Here is a 21,577-nt window from a genome sequence, read left to right on the forward strand (position 1 = left end):
CTTTACCAAAAAGGTAGACGCTCAAATGTATTTAAATTATTTTTTCTACTCCCCTAAAGAAAATCATGAAAATTGTACAACTCGCCAACTATGTAATTATCTATTCAAGCGCTGTGCAACGTAAAACAATGCGATTTACTTCACCGTAAACAAAGAGCACAAAAAACAACCAATACAGTAACATCTTTAAAGTAAATCGCACGGCGAAGAACCAATAAGATAAAACCTTTAGTAGTTGCTCTTTCTAGACGTGCGTAATACTTATGCTTCTCACAACTATTGTTATGTTATATACTATCATGACAAAACATATTTCAAATTATTGAGCATATTTATTGATATAAGGTTTCACAAAAAGTAAAAATTGTATCAATCTTGGTGAGTGATTGGGATATTGTTCCTTGCATTAATTCATAAGGGTTTATTTGGTGGTAGTCTCAATGTTAGTTCATAAACATGTCAAAGAAGCATCTCCCTTTTTTAGAATATCTAATTCTTTAGTTTAGTCTATGTCTTTTTTATGTCCCAGATACGTATAACATCATTGTAAAATTGATTTATTGTATTTCTTTAATTCTGGGGATAATTGGTTCATTCTGCCACATCTTGTAGTCAGCAAACCACCTTTTAACCATTGTTGATGTGAATGAAGCCAAGTCTTAATAATATTCATCAAGTCATTTGTTTGTTTGCACAGTATTTTTCCCATCAAAAACAGTATTTTATCAATACACGAAACTCAATTCCTGCGTTTTTCCAATAACAATAGATGAAGCATGACTTAACCTTCAATTATTTCGATCCAGATTTCAACTATGTTACGCAACTTTGAAGCTTGACCTGGAATATTAAGAATAAAGGTATTTTACGGATATGCAGGGTGTTCCAAATTAATGGGCAATCTGGTAGTTTAGGGGCCTTCTCGACACCGAAAACAAAACAAAAATTGACAGTCGCGTTATCATAATATTTCATAAAATGCTATTTTTTTCAATGGAACACCTAGACAGCTCATTTGAATTTTTTCGTAAAGATGAAAATAAGAGTTTTAAAAATAGGAAACATTTATAACATACGGATTTGATAAAGCACTATAAAATATCGAGTAAATATTCGAAAACACCGCCTTTTTGTTGAACACATATTTGGGTTCTTCTAATGACACTATTGATTCACAAAATGAATGCGGCTAGCGAAATGGCTTTAAGATGGAAATTATCGTTTTGTACATTAATACCGAAAAGATTAGTTGTGTCAATTGAGTGTTGCAACATGATGATCACAGGTTTCACGAGTTCACATCCCAGCGCATTTTTTTCTTTTTACTGTCTTATTTTGCTATTAGTAGCGAAATACTGTCATTCGTTTAAGTATAAAAAATGGGTGTTTGGACAATCATGAGGTGTTATTCGCTGAAACAAATAAATTTTTTGTACAAGTGAAAGAAATAAATATTTCAAAATGAGTCGCTTTCCAATTCTGGAAGAAAGGTGATATGAGCTTTGTTGTTGAGAATGTTTTAACGAATCGAAATGCATGAAAGAATATAGGGTGTTCCATTGAAAAAAATATCATTTCATGAAATATTATGACAATGCGACTGTCAATTTTTGTTTTGTTTTAGGCATCGAGAAGGCCACTAAAAATGCTACCAGTTTGCCCATTTAACCGACATCGTAGCATCAATAATAACGGAGTTGGCAATGGTGCCGACTTAATTTGGAACACCCTGTATAATACATGTAGGTTCCAGTTATTATTCCCTGTAACGAATTGCGATGGTCAACCGGATGCTTGGAGACCTATTAGTTTCTTTTAGTGTCGAGGGCATGACAGTTTCAATTGATTTACAGGGAACGAATTGTTATTCTACATATAATGTAAAAAGGATGTGTAATTCTTCGGGGTGTCGAAGAATGTGTCATGTCGGTTGTAAAATTTACGGGGGGAGATTTACGGGGGTTGGGAAGGTTCGAGAACAAGACGGTTGTACCAGATGTGTTACATCTGTTTATCAGGTTCTAGTCCTTCTAGAATATTCGATTTCCAGGAATCCGCGAAGATCTTTGGGGGTGGTACGGCAAAAGCTCTTATTGGACTAGGGGATGGTACCTTCCCCTAAGGGTGTGGTCAAACCGAGAGAAGGGAGGTCTATATTCGAGCGAGGGTAGTTCCAATCGGCAGAGAGCACAGTTCAAATTAAACCGAAGACGGGTACAGCCGGTACAGTTTTAACTTAAGTCGAAGACGAGTCAAGTTCGGTCGGTCAACTTAAGACGTAAGACGAAAAGACGTTTCGCGGACTAGATTAAGACGAGTCGCAAACAAGTTAAAGACGAGACGACCGAAAACTTGAAGTACGACGAAGACGTGATAATCTAAGACGTTTCGAGTAATCAACAAACGAGTTAAATACGAAATTCCGTACTTCAGTAGTGAGAAACTTGTAATTAAGACGTAATTAAGATCTTCTCAATAGTGAGTTTGTACTGTATAATTGTGGCTTTGTAAATAGATGTAAATAATTCAAAAGAGTTTAATTATTACAAATCCAACAAAGTCACGGAGAAAAAGACGAAAGGCGAGGTAATCGAATCATACCTCTAGACGATCGATTAACCAAGCCTACATACATTCATAATATCACAATTAAAATTACGACGCCACTGTTTACTACAAGAAATACACTCCTAACAAAAGCTTGGGTACTTTATTTGTCGATCGTCCACTTACATTTGCGGCATAATTCGCACATACTGCTTCCCTGTGATGTTAACTGGACTCATACTCTTTTATCCGCATTTGACGAGAGGCTTATTGTGGACAGGAAAATTATTACGGTAATTTCGGCGTTAAGTACACGTCTGGCGCTAGCGTCGAAGCTTTATACGTCGCCTATAACTTTCAGAAAATAAAGCACCGTTTCGGGATGTATCGATTTCGAAATAGTTCATAAATTTTTTTTTCGAATGTGATATGTTCCTCCGGATATAAAACTCAGCACACTAACCCTTTCAATTCATAAAGTGCTGTTTTGTGTTCTACATGACGGAATCTGAATAATTCGTAGTCAACGTTTCGGTTCACTGCTTTGGAAGTTGGTAGATTCGAATCGGGAATTCATGACTGAGGTTTAATATTTCAAATTTCAATGAAGAAATGAGTTAAATGAAGAAAATATTATTACATCCAACTAGCTCAGTATCACAGCAACTTTTCGGTGTCGATAGTAAGATAACTTGAAATCTTTATACGATTGTATCAATTACGCTAAACCGATATTCTAATGTTGGAATGAGCACTGACATCCGAAAGTTATCTTCTGGATTGTTAAGACGTTCGTCACAGGACAACTCGTCGACTTGTCTTATCACCTTTCGGACCCTTTGATTCTTGAAATTGGGATCAATTCCCCAACTACGCGCTAGATAACTCAACTCAATGAAAGCTCAAAGTTTTTTCTGATTTTTCTAATATTGGTTCCAGCAGATTCCAAGAGTTTCGAAGCTCTCAGTGCCGGTATTAAAAAGTAAGGTTGAACTGGTGGTAGCTCAACCCCCAGTTGAGATTCAAGCGACGGTTGAAACGAATCGGGTATTAATTATAGAGATATGTTGGTTGGACAACCATCGAATGTTTTCAAATTTCATCATCAGATTTAATTCTGTTAAAGTAAGTTCAAAAAATATAAAATAAATTCTTCTCGTAAATTATGCTCTCCGCCATTCAAAACATTGATTTTGGGAACCTCCCAATTTCAATGCTTACATTTAATCATCCATTGGATTCAATTCTTTCATTTCTATTGCAATATTATGCAATATATCACATGCCACAATCAGCAATTTTGTTATTTCTAGTTTCAATCGTATTCTCCGTGCAATAACTGTGAACCTTGTCTTCCATACATCAAAAAGTCTTTTCATACAATTTCGGCTTTTCACAAGGGACTCATTGAAGAGTTGATTGACTGAATTGGTGTCTTCATTCTCAAAGCAGAACGGAATCACCAAATTCACCATTTTCGAACCGAGCAATATTGTTTGGTCATGAGTTGATCCAGGCCATATCGTCACTATATCCCTAAAATATAATTCAGAGTCTCCTACCACTTGTACATAGAAAGTTTTCTGAAATATATTCCTAATTCTATATTGTGCTGTTAAAAATCAACTTGAATCTTTCCCAGTGAACTTATTTTTATGTGGGTACAATCAACTGCTCCAACTACACAGGAAAATTTGGCAATATGTATTATGATTTTTTTTCTTAGCTGATTCAAATTTTGATTCTCTAATTCTGTGGTAAATTCGTTTATTCTGCCATATCTTGTAAAACGAAATCATGCGGGAATTTCTTAGTTTCACACAGAAACTAGCCCCTTCGTGGCTCGTGTTTGAATTTTGAACTCGTTTAAGAATATGAATGCCTTCTGCACTTTTATTATATATAACCATAAAGTAATGAACTTGTTCACCTACTCAGACTAATGTCGGAGTAGGTATATAACTTATTTTATGACTCATGTCAAGAAGTTGTCATTTTTGGTTTGTATTTTTTTTAATGAAGAACAATCAGTTCAGATGACAGATGATTCCCCAATATCCTGTATCGATCCTCGTACACCTGAGTATTCAAAAACTCATCACTTGAAGAATCGGTCCTGGTTGAAGGAGCCTTTCCGATTTTGGAGCAAATTTAATATTATTGACTCGTATATTGAAAGGGTGTCTAAAGACAAGAGTGATTTTTTCTTCATAATTACCATAGATAGTGACGCGTAAGTGAACCCTCTTCAAAAATCCCACATGGCAACTGTAGAAGAACTCCATGAAAGAGGATTTTTAGCAGGTTATTTAACCATAAACATATTACTTATTGAGTCCTGTTTATGATATGGCATTAGTCAGTAATGTTGAGTTGGTTCGGAAATATTTGTAATATTTTTTTAATCAATATATAAAAACCCCACAATATTCTTCGGCCCAGAAATGTCAATATCTTCCTGTCTCATCCTTCAATTCATTGAAGTGACCTCAATTGTCCTCATTTGATATGAGGTTATGCTGTTAATGATATAAATGGTTTAGCATCACCTAAATGGATTGAAGATATTCACTTTCATGTATTTTTTATATGCGAAAGATAAACCAACTTCTCATTCATAACAGTTATAATACTGTTAATCGATCGTTTGTTCAAATTATTCAATCCGCTTCAAATCAACACTTCAGAATCACCAGCGCATTCACCAATTTGTTACATCGTTCATTTCACAAGATTTGCGAACAATTAATGGATCCATATAATGTGAATATTATCCAGTTTTGAAATCCAATCATTGTGGTGATGAACAAAGTGAACCCTATTGCTCATTCATGAATCGAAAACTTTGCTCTATAGAAAACCTCCGATATTGTATGAATTCTGCAATTCAGCACTCATATAATAAAAGCCATATACATATATCCGTACTTGCAATGAAAATTGAAAGCATCGAGTGGTATATCCCTTTATGTATTCAATACCCATATCCTGAATGAAACTTTTGTGATAGAATTTTCAATATTAAAGTGATGCTTGCCTTTCGGATCAATGCCTGATTCGCGGAATGGATCTTTGATGAAGAGAATTCATCCATGATATCCATGTTGAATTCATATCAATAAATGAATACCTACAGTTGGACCATTTTAATGTTTCAACCTCTTTGAACTATTGGAAGTTTTTTTGAAACAGGAAATCGAATTGAAAATTGGTTATTTGATTAATTAATTCTGTTGATTCAAAATATTTTCAAAACTGCGTGATGCTACTTATATCGGAGGTACCAACAGTTTTGATATTTCGAAGACTGCACAAAGTGTCCCTAAATTGGAGGTACAAAAGAAAATGAAAAATTCCTTGGATATTTTTGGGAGAAAAAAGTCCGATGAACATGGGCCGCCAACGTTTTGTTTTCGAGATACAGGACGTTTCTTGTAGTCCTACTTTTTATAATGATTATACCAGTTTATCGTTTCTTCATTAAGCTTCGCTACAGATTGGGTAAATAAGTACCAAAACTTATGATTCGTTCATTCATCATAGCGCACCAACTGAATCTTCATAATAATTTGGGTTCTCCTGAAAATTACAAGAGAATTCTTTCGAAATGTTTTTCTTGAAATCGGTAGCAGATACGATAAAACTACAAGAAACCGAAAAGTATATCACAGGACCAAAGTTTTCTTTTACATTTTCCTAAACTACTAGTGGTTCACACAAAAAAATTCTGGAGGAAAAAAGACGGCTCTATTCCAAAAAATATATCACCCTGTAGATTTACATTCAAAATTAGCATATCAAGTCAGTCATGATGAAACGTTTCAATTGGAATATGTGGCCAAATTTGAATTAAATATCTTATGAAATGTAGGTAGTATGGTAGTAAAAAAAAATTGGTATTTCGAAAACAAAGCATTCGTGGGCGCAAGTTTATAAGACTTTTTCGATCCGAGTAATCTATCATTTTCGTTTTATTATTATTATATTTTACAATTCTCATTAGAGCTTATTGTTACAGGCTTGTCCGGAGCCCAGAGATTTCCGAGAAGACCAGTGTTCTAGTTTCAACAGTAAACCATTCAAAAACATCATGTACGAATGGTTTGCCCATTACGATGAAGAAAATCCCTGCGTATTATTCTGCAAGGGTAAACTAGCGGAAGAGGACTCCGATGAAGATACTTCAGAAGAACCTGTGATGACTATAACTAAATTAGCTGATAAAGTTCACGATGGAACCAGATGTAGACATGGTAGTTTGGATATGTGCATCGATGGGATTTGTCACGTGAGTATTCTTCGAAAAAAATTGTTCATAACAAATCAATAGTAAAAAATCATTTTTATCAATGAGCTTTTATTTAAATGGTTCGAAAAGAGCTTGTCGCGAGATTTGATTACGAGTTTTGGAGTATCGTATTTTCGTTGGAATTATTCAATAACAGATGGACGACAGACGAGAACTTTAATGTGGTACAGCACTTGGAGACATTCCTGAAGACTCTACTAACTTAACTGGTCATCACCAAATAACTTACTCCACTGAACTCTCCTTTTCCAAGTTTTATACCTGGGTTACAAACATAAAATCATATTGTACACCGTGTATTTCTTCTTCCTTTTCTTATTCTCTGAGTTTTGTGCCCGCGCAATGGTATCATGGTGCCTGCACACTAATTAGGGTAGGGGAAAGATATTCTCTATTGTATCTTTCTGAGAACCCTATGAATGAGAAAGTTGTATGCACAAGTACCACGAAATACCATAGTTACACTAATGCAGGTAAATTTATATTGAGTACTATGGCGTCTATTTCGGCTAGACACAGACATTATGTCTAATTGCTTTTTGTCGCCACAGATTGTTTCGCTACACAGTAACTTCTTTAGATATTTTAAATTTTTGAACTTATTCAAAAATTAAAATATCTGTACCATAGAATAAAAAGCATTAGCGAACAAAAATTACATGGCAAACTGCCATTATTTTTTCATGCAGAATTACCCCCTGGAGTTTATCGTACTTATTTACTAACAACCTGTATATTTGAGTGAAAATCCCTAAAAAATAACACAGACTCTCAGAAATAACATATCATAAGTAACAATTTTCGTTCTGTTCCAAGAAGTATGGGATAAGAGTCTCCGAAAACAAGGGGAACCCTCCTTCTTACTTAACCGATGGAATTCTCCATTCTTTATACTCTCTGCCTATCTGACCTCGTAAATTCCTTGCGAATAAATTTTGGTTGGCTCATTTCTTACCCCAATTTTTTTTCACGGAAGTGTTTCACTGAAGAAGCATTACAAGACGTTAGAAAAAAGGGATCGCAGAACATAAAGCGCTCTAAGTGTTTTATTACGAGCTGGCGCTTGATTCTGTTTTGCTTTTTCAATTTGTACGAATGAATTTGGAATGAAATCCTTGTGTTTATGTATCTCATCCATTCGTTTGAAACACGCCCGGAATTCCAATTCAGTGATTGATATAGGTTTTATGTTTATTTGTTACCGCAAATTTCATTGGAACGAATGTGGATATAGAAAATGGAATGCAGGTCAGCGAATCGATTGGTGAATAATTGATGTATCAACTCTCTTTGTGGGAGGTCTTTCATTAAACAGCTCTATCATTCTGTCAAAATGTCTGTAATTTTCCGAGTCTAAAGTAAAAAAGAGGAATTCGATATAATATGCAGAACGTTTACTAACTATCGGACATAATTTTGATCATAATTTCACACATAAAAATAAAAACTTTAATCTCAACCTATTAGAAACTCTAGAAATTAATAGATACATACCATAAAAAACAAAATTTATTAAATGAACGAAAAGACTTGTACCGATCCCCTCTACTGAACAAAATTGCAGAGTACCTACAAGAAGCCATCTACAGACTTCAATCTTAATTTGCTCGATGGAGAATAGAAGTGAACCCTGAGAAGGGCGAAGCCGTTTTTTTCAAGCGAAAGAAAAAAGATTCCCAAGGACAAGTCGTAATATTCAGTAGGAGAAAAAATAAGGCCAAGTATCTAGGACAATTCGACAAGAAGCTTTTGAATCTTAGAAACAACACGTCTTATCAGCTCTGATGAAGGGAGAGACAGCAGTGAACCTGAGAGGAGCCGTAAATGCACCATGGTTTGTCAGCAACGTACAAATACATGAAGGCCTGCAAATATCATTCCTAGACGACCATCTGCAAGACCTGAACGTGAAGACCTTGAATAAGATGAAAATTCACGCAAACCCTCTTATAATGAACTATGATGAAAAAGCCCCTATAATATAGATTAAGCAGTAAAAGGCTGATAGTCTAACTACGAAAGAGAAATAAGTTCCAAGTGTTATACAAACTTCTTACGGTTTCTCTCTCTCTATGGTTCAACTTGTAGACTCTTACCTGCATTCTCTCAAGTTTAGAGCCAGTGTTCAGAGAAGGCACTTTCAATCGGAGTTCTGCAAGGATCTCTGCTGTCACCATTATTATTTACACTACTCGTATATACAGGGTGGCCTAACGAAAACTCAACACCTCGATTTTCCGACTTTAAAATGGAAATGGGGAAAATCGGTCGGACACGTCAATTTCTGATTCAACAACTTTTCTGCTTTTTCATCCCCGTACCTTCAACCCACTAACGGGGGTGAGCACAACCCCTTGATTTTGAATGGGAATGAAGGATAACCAATGTTGAAGATCGTATCGAGTAATATCTGACCCTAAAATGTCGCTTCAAATTATCCATAGATAATGATATTCAGTAGTAAGTACTCTTCCACTAGTCTACCTGTCATTTCGTTATATATGGAAATTTTCAAGCGAAATTTCAGGATTAGATAGTACTCGATAAGATCTTCTAAATGAGGTATCGCAACACCCCTCATTCCTATTCGAAATCAAGGCGTTGTGAAGTTACAGAAAGGAGTACCTGACGAGAAATCAGGAAGTTAAAAGCGTTTGTTCATTTATACACCCTTATGCCCGCCACTCAAGAAGCGTTTTTTCGAGCGTTTGGAAGCAGGCGACCAAGTAGCTTGCGTCGAAATGGTAGCTAGTCTGCCATTCCTTGCTGCCGTCGAAACCTGCCACTCGAGAGGTTGTTTTATTGAGTATCCGGGTCGGATTTCAGATGATCACAGACAGCTGGCAATTTATAAGTTACCGTCAGGACTTCTTAGCGTACCAAATTCTTATGCAAAATGAAAGAATTTTTGATAGGTTTCATCGAAATATTTAGGCAGACAACCTGTCGATGGAAAATGAAAAGTTCAGCATACGCAAACAGGAATATCAAAAATAAAGCCTATGGGGAACTAGTAGAATATTCCAAAGGAAAATTACAGAATGAAAGAGTAGATGTAAATTTCTATTTGGTCGATATCGTTTTCCATCGTTTTTGACAAATCTTCCTCTACATTCAAATAAACATTCATTAATGTCTCTTAAATTATACTCGACAATTCGATTGTACTAGCCTGTAATTTTCTGTTTACGTATCGAATGAAAAATCCGAAAGTCGTATCGAAAAATATGTCGGAAACTATAAATGTTATCAACTAATTTGCAATGAAATTAGCTAAAATATCAGTTGTTATACTGAAGGGGTTTTCCAAAAAGAGCTGTCATTTTGATATTAAAGAAAACAAGTATATTTTAAGAGAAATTAATGAATGTTTATTTCAATGTAGAGGAAGATTTGTCAATAACGATGGAAAACGATATCGACCAAATAGAAATTTACATCTTCTCTTTCATTCTGTAATTTTCCTTCGGAATATTCTACTAGTTCCCCATAGGCTTTATTTTTGATATTCCTGTTTGCGTATGCTGAACTTTTCATTTTCTACGACAGGTTGTCTGCCTAAATATTTCGATGAAACCTATCAAAAATTCTTTCATTTTGCACAAGAATTTGGTACGCTACGAAGTTCCGACGGTACCTGATAAATTGCCAGCTGTCTGTGATCATCTGAAATCCGACCCGGATACTCAATAAAACAACCTCTAGAGTGGCAGGTTTCGATGGCAGCAAGGGATGGCAGACTAGCTACCATTTCGACGCAAGCTACTTCGTCGCCTGCTACCAAACGCTCGAAAAAACCCTTCGTGAGTGGCGGGCATTAGAAACCATTTATTTTCCCAAATACAGTTATTAGATCTAGCGAACAATTCGTTCAATAATAAATAAGCGCTCGAAAGACTTCACGTCAATGCTTTCCTCGTTTCATTCTATATGTAATGAAACTCGGTAGAAAGGAGCTCTACTTCATCAAAGATTTTCCTTGAAAGTCAATAAATAGATATCCAGATCATTCAATTTCATATATGTTTGCATTCATTTTTCACAAGATGAAATGAAAAAGGTAATTCAATAAGTCTTCCCATGTATATTCGAGTTTCATCTGCATTCATCGAATCGAATGAATTTTATTTAATTCACTTTTTACATTTTCTGTTTTCCATCAGAGCATCAATCATAACATTCCTTCCACATTAAAGGAGAGCGCAGTAGCTTGAACTTGTTATATTTCTCGGCGCTTGTAAAATTAATTTAAGACTTCAGGTCTGAAAGATTATAATCCTGTTTCTCTTTGTGAATGTAACAAATTTAACTCATTTTGCATTATAGTTATTTCTCGTTTGAATTGAATAATTCGAAGGAATTCGTTTAACTTCTGTGTGTACAGAAAGCTTTGTAGTTACTACTATAGCGAATAAGGAAGTTATGGGAACGTTTGAATTCTGGAGGGCAGTTATACGAGACTACCTCATTTCATTACTGCGTCAGTCCTATTTTGTTAACCAAAGGAAAGGTATTGGAATGCTTCAAAGTAGGGTGCCTTACACTATAATTAAACCAGGAAATGATTAAAAATTAGAAATACATTGAAGTTTATTGAAAAAACGAATTTGAACAAGCTCTCAAAAGCTCCTGACTTCAGGAAAATGCTTTTCTCGTTTCATGATGATACTTATTGCATGTTAACACAGTAAATACTTAAGGAAAACATTGATTGATTCAAACAGAGACATCATGTAGCTCGAGAACGAACCAGGGTATCAATGATCTTCTCTGATATCTTATTATTTCGAAGAAATAAATCGAGGGTTCTTGAAGATTTTTTCTCAAAGTCTCGAGATGCTTTCAGTGAGCATCGAATTTGGGACACCATGTACATTATTTTTGAACTTGTAACATTATTATTACCTAATAACAGTTTCAATATGCGCAGGTGCAAAGTGCACCATATATTTGAAGATTCTGCAATTCCTTTGGAAGGAACGGTTTATTGTAGTTACATCTGGGGTACCTCATGGATCTCATTTCAAACCCATACTATTTTCAATATTCCTGAACGATAACGGTTCAGAATGTCCACGTGTGAAGATGTGCAATATGATCGCTCAGCGAGTCCGAGTATTTCAAGTGAAAACTCAGATAAAATTTGCAGTTATTGCAATCGGAAAGTGGGAGAATTTCTTAAATGCATCAAGTGTGACGATATTTTTCACCCCTCTTGCCTAGTTAAAGCAGCCAATAGAAAAAACACCACCTGTCATCATGCTTCAGCAGAGGAAATTTCAGCCAAGTCCGAAAATAAGTCACTTCGTACGGAAGTTGAATATTTGAAGCTCTTATTGGAGGAAACAAAGAGTAAGAATTCAATTTTAATTGAAAACAACAATCTTTTGAAAGATAAGATCACCATCCTCGAAAACCAAATAAAATCAGGTAAAAACACAACAAAAAAACTTGTCAACACGCTTCAAGATAAGGTACCTGCAGTTGTCACTGATACCGTAGCCTCAGCCACAACTTTCAAGAATACATATAGTTCTGTGGTGCATGAAAACAGAAGTAATGCGCATGAGCACCGTCCGCAGGCGCAAATGTCATTTGTAGAGCCCAAAAAAAATTGTAAACAACGTAAACAACTCTGTTCCGGCGATTCCTGAAATAAATATCAACGATTCAAATAAAAATATTTCTACCTCCGTACATAAGATTAAGGACACTGATAGAATGGAAGATTGGATCACGGTTCGAAATAAAAAACGTCAGTCAAGAAACACTAAGGTTTGTTTTGGAACGAAAGAAAATAGTGCGGATAACTCAACAATTAAAGGTGCAATACGAAGACGTTGGATGTACGTAGGTAAAATTGCTGGTAAAGAGATTTCAGAAAAGGATATACTAACTTTCTTGAAAGATATCGAAGGTAAGGAGAATATCATTATAAAGAAACTTAACACTCTTGGACAAAATTCATCTTTTAGTATTGGCTTACCGAATGAAAATGCTTACAAGAGTGTGTTTTGTGAATCCTTCTGGCCTCAGGGGGTTGTTTTGAGAGATTTTTCTTTTGACAGAAATTTTTTTCGGAAGAACAGACAAAACGAGAAAACGTAATTTCCTCCAGTGCAGTTGGAAAATCAAAGCCTTCTAAAAGCTTCAGTCTCATCCTCCAAAATGTTAGGTCCTTGGGCACAGCATTGAACGGGCTGCAGTTGATGGCACAGGAAGAAAAAGCTGATATACTAGCAATCACGGAACATTGGAAGTGTGAGGAGGAACTTCAGATATACAAACTTGTAGATTATAACCTAGTGTCGAGCTTTTGCCGTTTGAGAGGAAGCCATGGTGGAACTGCAATATACAGTAGGAAAGAACTCAACTGTACTGAAAGGTCAGATTACAATTTACTTTCAATTCCAAATGTTGTCGAGTGTTCTGCTGCCCAAGTTTTTCTAGACAATCGAAAAATTCTGATCATATGTATTTATAGACCTAATACCCAGCCCTTAGCTGATGTAGATCTGTTTCTAGAGAAACTTAGAACAATTCTGGAACGGTGTACACTGGAAAGAGCAGAATTCATTTTGGTGGGTGATTTTAATCTAGATATTCTGTCTTGCTCCACGGATGTCAGTGAGTTTGTATCACTTTTGGAATGTTTCAACCTGAAAGTCACCAATCTTCAGCCAACACGCCCCTCTTCTGGTAGTTGTTTAGACAATGTGGTAACATCTCTTGTGGGCCAAACTCAGGTGATCGAGTGCCATATTTCAGACCACTCAGCTCTGAAGTTCACCACAACTTTTTGTTCAGTTTATGATCATAAAGAAAAAACCCTTAAAAGAAGAATAATAAATGACGATTCCATCAAAGTTTTCCTGCAAGAGCTATCTAAATTAAATTGGGATGATATTTTTACTCATCCTGGCGATCCAAATCAACTTTGGTATGTATTCCATACACGATTTTCTGAAACTTTTGAACTCTGTTTTCCTAAAGTAAAGATCAATGCCTCATCGTCAAATAGAAAGTTTAAACTAACACCTGAATTGGTTGATATTAAGAAGCAACTTGACATACTCCATATTATTTCTTTTTCAAGACCTGAATTAAAAGCCACATATAACTCGACTAAAAAACAATATGATCTTCTTCTGTCCAAAGCAAAGAAAGAGCACTTCAGTAACATCATTAGGAACTCCGATAATAGATCAAAAGCCTCCTGGAAGGTCATAAATTCCCTCACGAAGAGCAAGATTTCATCATCTGTTTCCAGCAATCAAGATTCTCCTTTGCCAGATGAATTAAATGACTTTTTCATTGATTTTCCCTCTACACTGACAGATGGCCTGAATAAAATGGCTACAACGAGTGGAGAAAGACTTGAAAACTCTTTCTTCATGTTTGAAGTTTCTCACGAGGAGGTTCTGAAAACGGTAAGGTCTTTAAAAGATAAACAATCTTGGGGTTATGATGAGATCCCTATGAAGGTTGTTAAATCCTCGATTGATATAATCCTATCACCTCTCTGTTTTATAATAAATCGTTCCTTCAAGGAGGGCATTTTTCCTGATCAACTGAAAATTGCCTTGGTGAAACCGTTTTACAAAAAGGGACCTATCGGGGATCCAAATAGCTACAGACCAATCAGCATATTGCCATCGTTCTCAAAAATCTTTGAGAAAATCTTGACAAATAGATTAATGAGTTTTTTTCATAAGTTTAATGTTATTTCAGTGCATCAACATGGCTTTGTGAAAAACAGAAATATAGAAACTGCGGTCTATGAGCTGATTAAGGAAGTTCTCGTGACCATTGAACAAGATGATGTTCCCATGGGCTTATTCTTGGACCTGTCGAAGGCCTTTGATTGTGTGGAGCATAAAAGACTGTTGGAAATTTTAGATGACTGTGGAGTAAGAGACAACCAGTTGAGACTCATTGAGAGTTATTTGTCATCCAGAAAACAAATGGTTGTCATGGAGGTGGATGGTGAGCTTCTTATATCGGATGAAAGAGAGATATCTATGGGCGTGCCACAGGGTAGCATTCCAGGACCTGCACTTTTTATTGTGTACATAAACCGGTTACCAAAGGCTAGAGTTGCAGTGAGACATTCAATGGGTATGCTCGCAGATGACACCAGTTATCTACTTAAACTCCGCAATGTTTCCACCGCCACCGAGGAATCTAGAGGATTGCTGACGTCTGTAGGAGAATGGTTTTGTAACCACAATCTTCTTTTGAACATTGACAAGTCCCAGTGTATGTTTTTTTATAGTGAAAGATCCAAGCTGCAATATCCTTTGTCAATTAACATCTCAGGCAAAGATGTCATGGTTGAAGATAGTGTTGTTTTTCTGGGGGTTGTAGTTGATAAACATCTGAAGTGGGGACCTCATACAGAACAACTTAGAGGGAGACTGAATTCTGTTTGTTACCTGCTTTTCATGTTACGGAATCAGATTGACCTTGAGCTTCTAAAACTGGTGTATTATTCTAATTTTCAGTCCATTTTGTCATACGGTATAATATTCTGGGGTAACTCCTCATATGTGAGTGGTCTTTTTGTTGTGCAAAAGCGAGCTTTGAGAACTGTGTTACATCTTGGATATAGGGAATCATGCAGGGGTTTCTTCAAAAGTAACAATATACTTACAGTTTATGCACTGTACATTTATAGACTTTTAATTTTTGTCAGTAAACATAGCCAGTATTTTGAGCCATATAAAAACTTGAATAATACAAGAAGAATGTGTCCTCTTATTGTACCAACACATAAAACTACGTTGAGAGAAAAAAATGTTGAATTTATGGCAATCAGTCTATTTAATGTGTTGCCCTTAAATATCAGAAATCTATCGAGTCATATTAAATTTAAGAAGGCCCTATATGTTTTACTTCTGAATTGTGAGCCATATAGCATTTGTGAATTTAAAGAGAAATGTACTGGAAGTTAATTATGTTTGTGTCTGACCTGTCCCATTTTTACTTTGTGTAATTTTATGGAATTAATAAATATTATTATTATTATTATTATTATTAAGCTGCTTTAGATTTGTAGACTTGCTCCCTCACGAAGATGATTTAAAGATGTTCAAAGAGATAAGGTCAGTAAGAGACTGTGTAGAGGTTCAGAAAGATTCGTTCTCAGATTATTGTAGACGACATAAATTAGATCATGCATGTCATTATCTATTCTTCTCATTTGCATTTGCGAGCCGAACTGTATATCTACACCAATATTCATTAAAATCGGATAAGAATTTTTTTAGAAGTTAAGGTTGCTGCGAGAATTTGTTTACACACAGACCATCATTTTGCATGTTGCGAGAAGAAATTTTGAAATCGGTTAAAAAAAATTGTTTTCAAGTGATCTATAGGAGCAAGTGCTTCTTTCACAATATCTTCATCGACCGGCAATATATCCGGCAAAAGTAAATACAGTTCACGAATGAAGCAATCACCTCGTGGTGTCAATGAAAAACTTTATGAAAAATAGTGAAACTTAAGTAGATATGAAGATTTACCGTGATACAACTTTTGTCTTGTTATATTTCAGGTGAATTAAACAAGGATTTTCCATTACTTATAGGGAAATTCTAAATATTTCATAGAATACACCATATTACATCAAACTTATGTTATTAGGCTTGATATTTAGAACGCTGCCAAACATAAGCGTGCTTTGCAAAACATTAATTTCACTTCTTATGACACATTGGGGCAAGTGAGTCTCGAGTACTAAAATAATAACAAATTCATCCTATAAAGACCATCTCAAAAAAAGCAAAAACAGCGAGAACCAAAGCAGTCACAAGGACTTTGAGAATGGTGAGCCAAGTTCTTTGAATAAAAAAGAGGAAAAGAGGATAAACTCTGAGGGCAAAAAAAATTATCGGAAAACCACCAGAATATCTGATGAAGAAAAAAACCCAATGTAACGAAACAAATTGAGACAATTCTCATGAATAATTTGTATTAATATAGCACCTCAATGAACGAAGAGTAGAAAGACTCACTTGCCCTCTAATATGGGGCAAGTGACGCATTTGAAGTTTTTTTTCAAGTCAGAAATTCTCACCTAAGAATTATTATTTTGTTAATTTGTGTGTTTTGTGTATTGAATAAGTATCTAAACTTGTGTCTCAATCAATAAACATTGTTTTATTCGCATTTTTGAGGCATTCATACTTCGTTAAACCTTAAAGTGTCTCAATTGCCCCACTCTCCCCTACTCTACCTTCGGTAGAGTACATATACAGCAGTGCAAAATGTAGTTCGTGAGCAGTGCTCATCACTACGCTTAGGCACATTCACATTATTGCCAGGAGTTGAGACGACATGCAGCGTCAGCCGCGAATGCTGACAAAGGGCCAAAATTATTCCGAGATGCACAGAAATCGGTCATTCTGAGATCCGGGGACTCGAGAACAGATAGACCGTAAATGACCCTGAGGTCACTAAACAAGAGACAGTTTCTAAGGATGTGGTCGCTGAACTGTGGGCGAGCACATGGACAATGTTCCTCTTCGACCAGACCCAGCCTGAACAGATAACCTTTAAAGGGACCATGGCCTGAAATAAAACAGGCCAGAGGGAAACTTGGGCGGAACCAAGGGTTGTTGGAAATAAAATGAACAGAGGGGATCCAGTCGAAGGTACAACGACCCGAGTCAGACGTCTCCCAGTCCGACTGCCAACAAGAGAAGAAATGGCGCAGTGACACATCCATGGACCGACGGATCGCAGAGGCCCTACCAGGATCGTCCAAGGACATGGATGGAATGTAGAGCTCTCCGAAACGAAATTCAAATTCTTTCCTCAGAAAATAAGCTGCAGCCCGTAGAACGACGTAATAGTGTGCGGGTAAATTACCCGTCACAACTTGAAGAAAAGATGTCTACCTTCGGTAGACTCTAAAGCCATTGTAGCTCGTACTTAAGTAGCTTTACAAAATACCGATCCTAAACGCCATAATCTCCTTTTCCTGTACCCTCCGCCGACCCTCCCTGACGTTTAACAAGACCCTCATCACCTCGTCTCGATCATGACAAACGGACGACAGCTTTTACAGCGAACCGCCGGAATCTGTATCTCGAACGGCCGATCCGACGCGTCATTCTACCGGAATAATGCGTCTCCCCACCGCACCGGAAACCGCGTTGTTGCCTCGGTCCTTTAGGCCCGGTGCACACATCCGACTTTTGCAGTTACGACACCCGTTGCGGTGTCGTACCTATTCAATGCACACTACATACTACACCGGCGTGGTTGCGGAGCCGGATCAATTCAATGTGCACTAGGAATGGATCATTCTTATTGATAAAAATTTAAATTTAATTTTTGAAAAGGCTAGAGATTTCAAGATCATATGAGTGACAGTTTCGTAGAAATCATGAAAAACTGAAAAAGTTTTAAATTTTTATGATCCAACAAATACAATGCGTACTAGTTTCCCATTCAGCATCGTGAATGTAATACTTTCTGGACTTATTTGATTATAATCAAGTCCAGAAAGTATTTACATTCACGATGCTGAATGGGAAACTAGTACGCATTGTATTTGTTGGATCATAAAAATTTAAAACTTTTTCAGTTTTTCATGATTTCTACGAAACTGTCACTCATATGATCTTGAAATCTCTAGCCTTTTCAAAAATTAAATTTAAATTTTTATCAATAAGAGTTTGAATAAGACACTTTATTACTTTCGCAATAACTATAGACAATGATAAAATCGTTCGGAAGAAAATATATAGGTAGGCTACCAGCGGACTCACCGATCATGAGAAATAGAGATGAATTGTTGAAAATCCTGTTGTTCGAAGAATTGATGAGAACAACATACTACTACCCAATAAATTTTTCTGATGACATCATCTCATTTTAGTTTCTTCAATGAAGAAATCGATATCCAATTCCCTCTCTGCCATTGTGCGAACTCACGACAAAAGTCGTATGTGTGCACAGGCCAATATAGAAAAGAGTACTGAGAGATCGCATGTACGACTGCGGCCCAGTTGCGGCCTAGAGGGACATGCTACGAAAAAACGATCGTATGCTGGCAGTTACGACGTCGCAACTGCACGGCGGGTAGTGTGCATGCTCCCATTTGATTCTTTGTACCACAGGCCGCAAGTACGACACAGCAACGGTGTCGTAACTGCAAAAGTCGTATGTGTGCACCGGGGCTTATTCCAGGACCTCCCGAGCGACGCAGGTCGCCAATACCACCTTGAGAAACGTAAATTCAGGGTCCCTGATCCGCCACCGCGGTCGGAATCCCTTCAAATCACTCTCTTACAGTGACGTAGAGAGCGAGGGGGGGATTGGAGCGGTAGCTGCATACTTGAGACAAAGTTTTCTGGAAAGTCAATGTTAAATACTAACGTAAATGTCTCTGAATTGTGATTTGACGTCTTTTGGAAATTTTGAAGTGTTACTCGCCAATAACAAGCATATCTTGAGCGTCACCTTAAAACTTGAAGAGCAATACAACAAACATGAATCTCGGAAGTTGTTTTAAATAGTAAGATACCTCTCTAAACATTTCAAACAAATTTTGGAAAACTAACTGTAGAGTACTTCAAGGAGAACACATGAGCTCTAAAGTGTGCCGGCGAAAACGGATGAGAAGTTTTGCATAAACTCTATAACCTCATCTGAACGACATAATGGTGGCCTGACGACTGGATAGGGTCACTTTTTATTCCAATATTAAAAAAAAATGCCAAAATTCGGAGTGAACCAACTACAGGACCATTTATCTGACCTCTCATCCTAGTAAGGTCTTTCTCCATGTCATCCATAACCGTCTGAAACCATTTTGTTTCCTTAAATTTCAGAAGAATAAACAGTCCCAAATAACAAATATTGAACACCAGACAACTCACTAAGAAGATTAGATAATTGAATATCCCACTTTATCTCTTCTTCCTATACTATCAGAAGGCAGAACACTGGGTGTACCTTTGGCACATATCGGACGAAATGGGAACACCGAAACGCCTGCCTCAACTGATGCGCAATCTATATCAGAATTGGTCGAACTCATTTAGAGAGGTTTATAACGAACAATTTTTTTCTTATCAATTCGTAGTTTCGAAATTATAAGGTGAACAAAATTTCCAAAAGGCCATATTTACGGTATCCCCAGTCTAATTTTCTCCTTCCCTGAAAATATCATGTTTCTCAGTTCTTCCTTTCAAAAGGCATCATCTTCACGTGTGAATGGACAGAACCAAATTTGAAGACGACTTTGTCATCCGTGAGGTGACCCTCAATGTTTGAGGTCAATCTCAGCTCAAAATTAGAATTATGCAGACAATATGACGACAATTATTCTCGAAAAAACTTCGCACTCAACAGAATTGGATTACATATTCCCGACCTTTTAGCCGTGCTCTAGTTGGTTTTCCACTTGACCTGACATTTCGTTTACTACTGCACTAAGCATCTTCAGACGTTTCTAGGTCATAGATTGCAACTAGACGCTACATTTTTCCGATCTGAAGGTTAACTGTGTCGTATTTTGTATTACACTTTCTCCACAGCAGGGAGTAGAGCTATTTACTTCATCCCCTCCATTTCTGACAGATTCAGTTTTTATACAGTCTATTCCGGATAAACAGGCGCTATGAACTATTGTCTTCTCTTCTATTGATGTTATTCAAATGTTGGTATATTTCGATAGCTTCATTTGCAGGTCTTAGTAGAGCATGTTCGCCAAGTGCGGACTTATCCGTTTGATTCAATTGACAACATAGCCCGTTTTCCTAAACTCTGATTCAAATCCGAATGTAAACTTCTCTACAATCACAAAGTATCATGAGTACACACGCTTTAGAAAGCGGATCGATTCTATTCATCTTAAAACTTCTTAAGGAATTGTTCCAATGTTTGTGTTGGTTTATAAATTGGTTCTATTTTATGTATTTTAAGATATTTTCCTATTTTGTCGGTGACTAATGGTTCAAAAGGCAAGAATGATATCTCGTTGGAAATTATTTTTGACCGTTCTTTTGTAGTTGACGTCATGGCTTTAATGCTTGTTCGGTTTCTTTCGATCTATAACCATTGGATAAAAAGACTTGTCACAAGTGATTCGCTTCCTGGAGATACTTTGGCTGACATATACGTCAGCCTCTTTTCACAAGAAGTGTCTTGATCACTCCTAGTTTTTGTTGTGGATGGTGATTAAAATCCTTGTGCAGATATCTATATGTGTGGGTAGATTTTCTGTAAACATGTAAAAAATGTAAACAAATGTATCAATTCACCTTGCGGGTTACTTATTACAAAGACGTTTCGGAACGACAGGGGTTCCATCTCATTAAATTTCCATGGTGAATTTATTGTTCAGGTGTCTAGTATTCATATGGTGAATCTGAATTTTTGGATAGTGCCACGTCTTCTGTTATTAATGATTAAAATATATACTGACAGAAAAACTGCAACACCCAGAAGGAGCTGCTTGAATTTTAATTTTTTTTTTTTTTGGTAAAACATATTATTATTATAACAAGGAATAAATTATTGAATTTGAAGAAAAAATCGTGAAGGTTTTTTCATGTAAACAATTTTTGTTACTTAAATATTATAGTCGTTTTTTGTTTCCTAAATTTTACAACAAACCAGCTGTTCGAGGAGATCCAAGGTCGATGTCTAATTGTTGTTTAAAATGCCTAGAGCACGTATACGCGGAATTTATAGACAGCTACGTGA

At 36.4% G+C, this 21,577-nt stretch overlaps 1 protein-coding gene across 8 annotated transcripts in view; it reads left to right on the forward strand.

Annotated features, from left to right (window-relative positions):
• LOC123680079 (protein madd-4) overlaps positions 1–21,577 on the forward strand; it is a 583,820-nt gene that overhangs the window by 536,185 nt on the left and 26,058 nt on the right. For all 8 annotated transcript variants that reach the window (XM_045617757.1, XM_045617782.1, XM_045617798.1 and 5 more), the window contains one exon: positions 6,566–6,835. In XM_045617757.1, coding sequence (XP_045473713.1) covers positions 6,566–6,835 — 270 coding nt within the window. The remainder of the gene's footprint in view (positions 1–6,565; positions 6,836–21,577) is intronic.

This window comes from Harmonia axyridis, chromosome 1 (genome assembly GCF_914767665.1).
Source record: "Harmonia axyridis chromosome 1, icHarAxyr1.1, whole genome shotgun sequence".
In the NCBI taxonomy this organism is placed as follows: domain Eukaryota; kingdom Metazoa; phylum Arthropoda; class Insecta; order Coleoptera; family Coccinellidae; genus Harmonia; species Harmonia axyridis.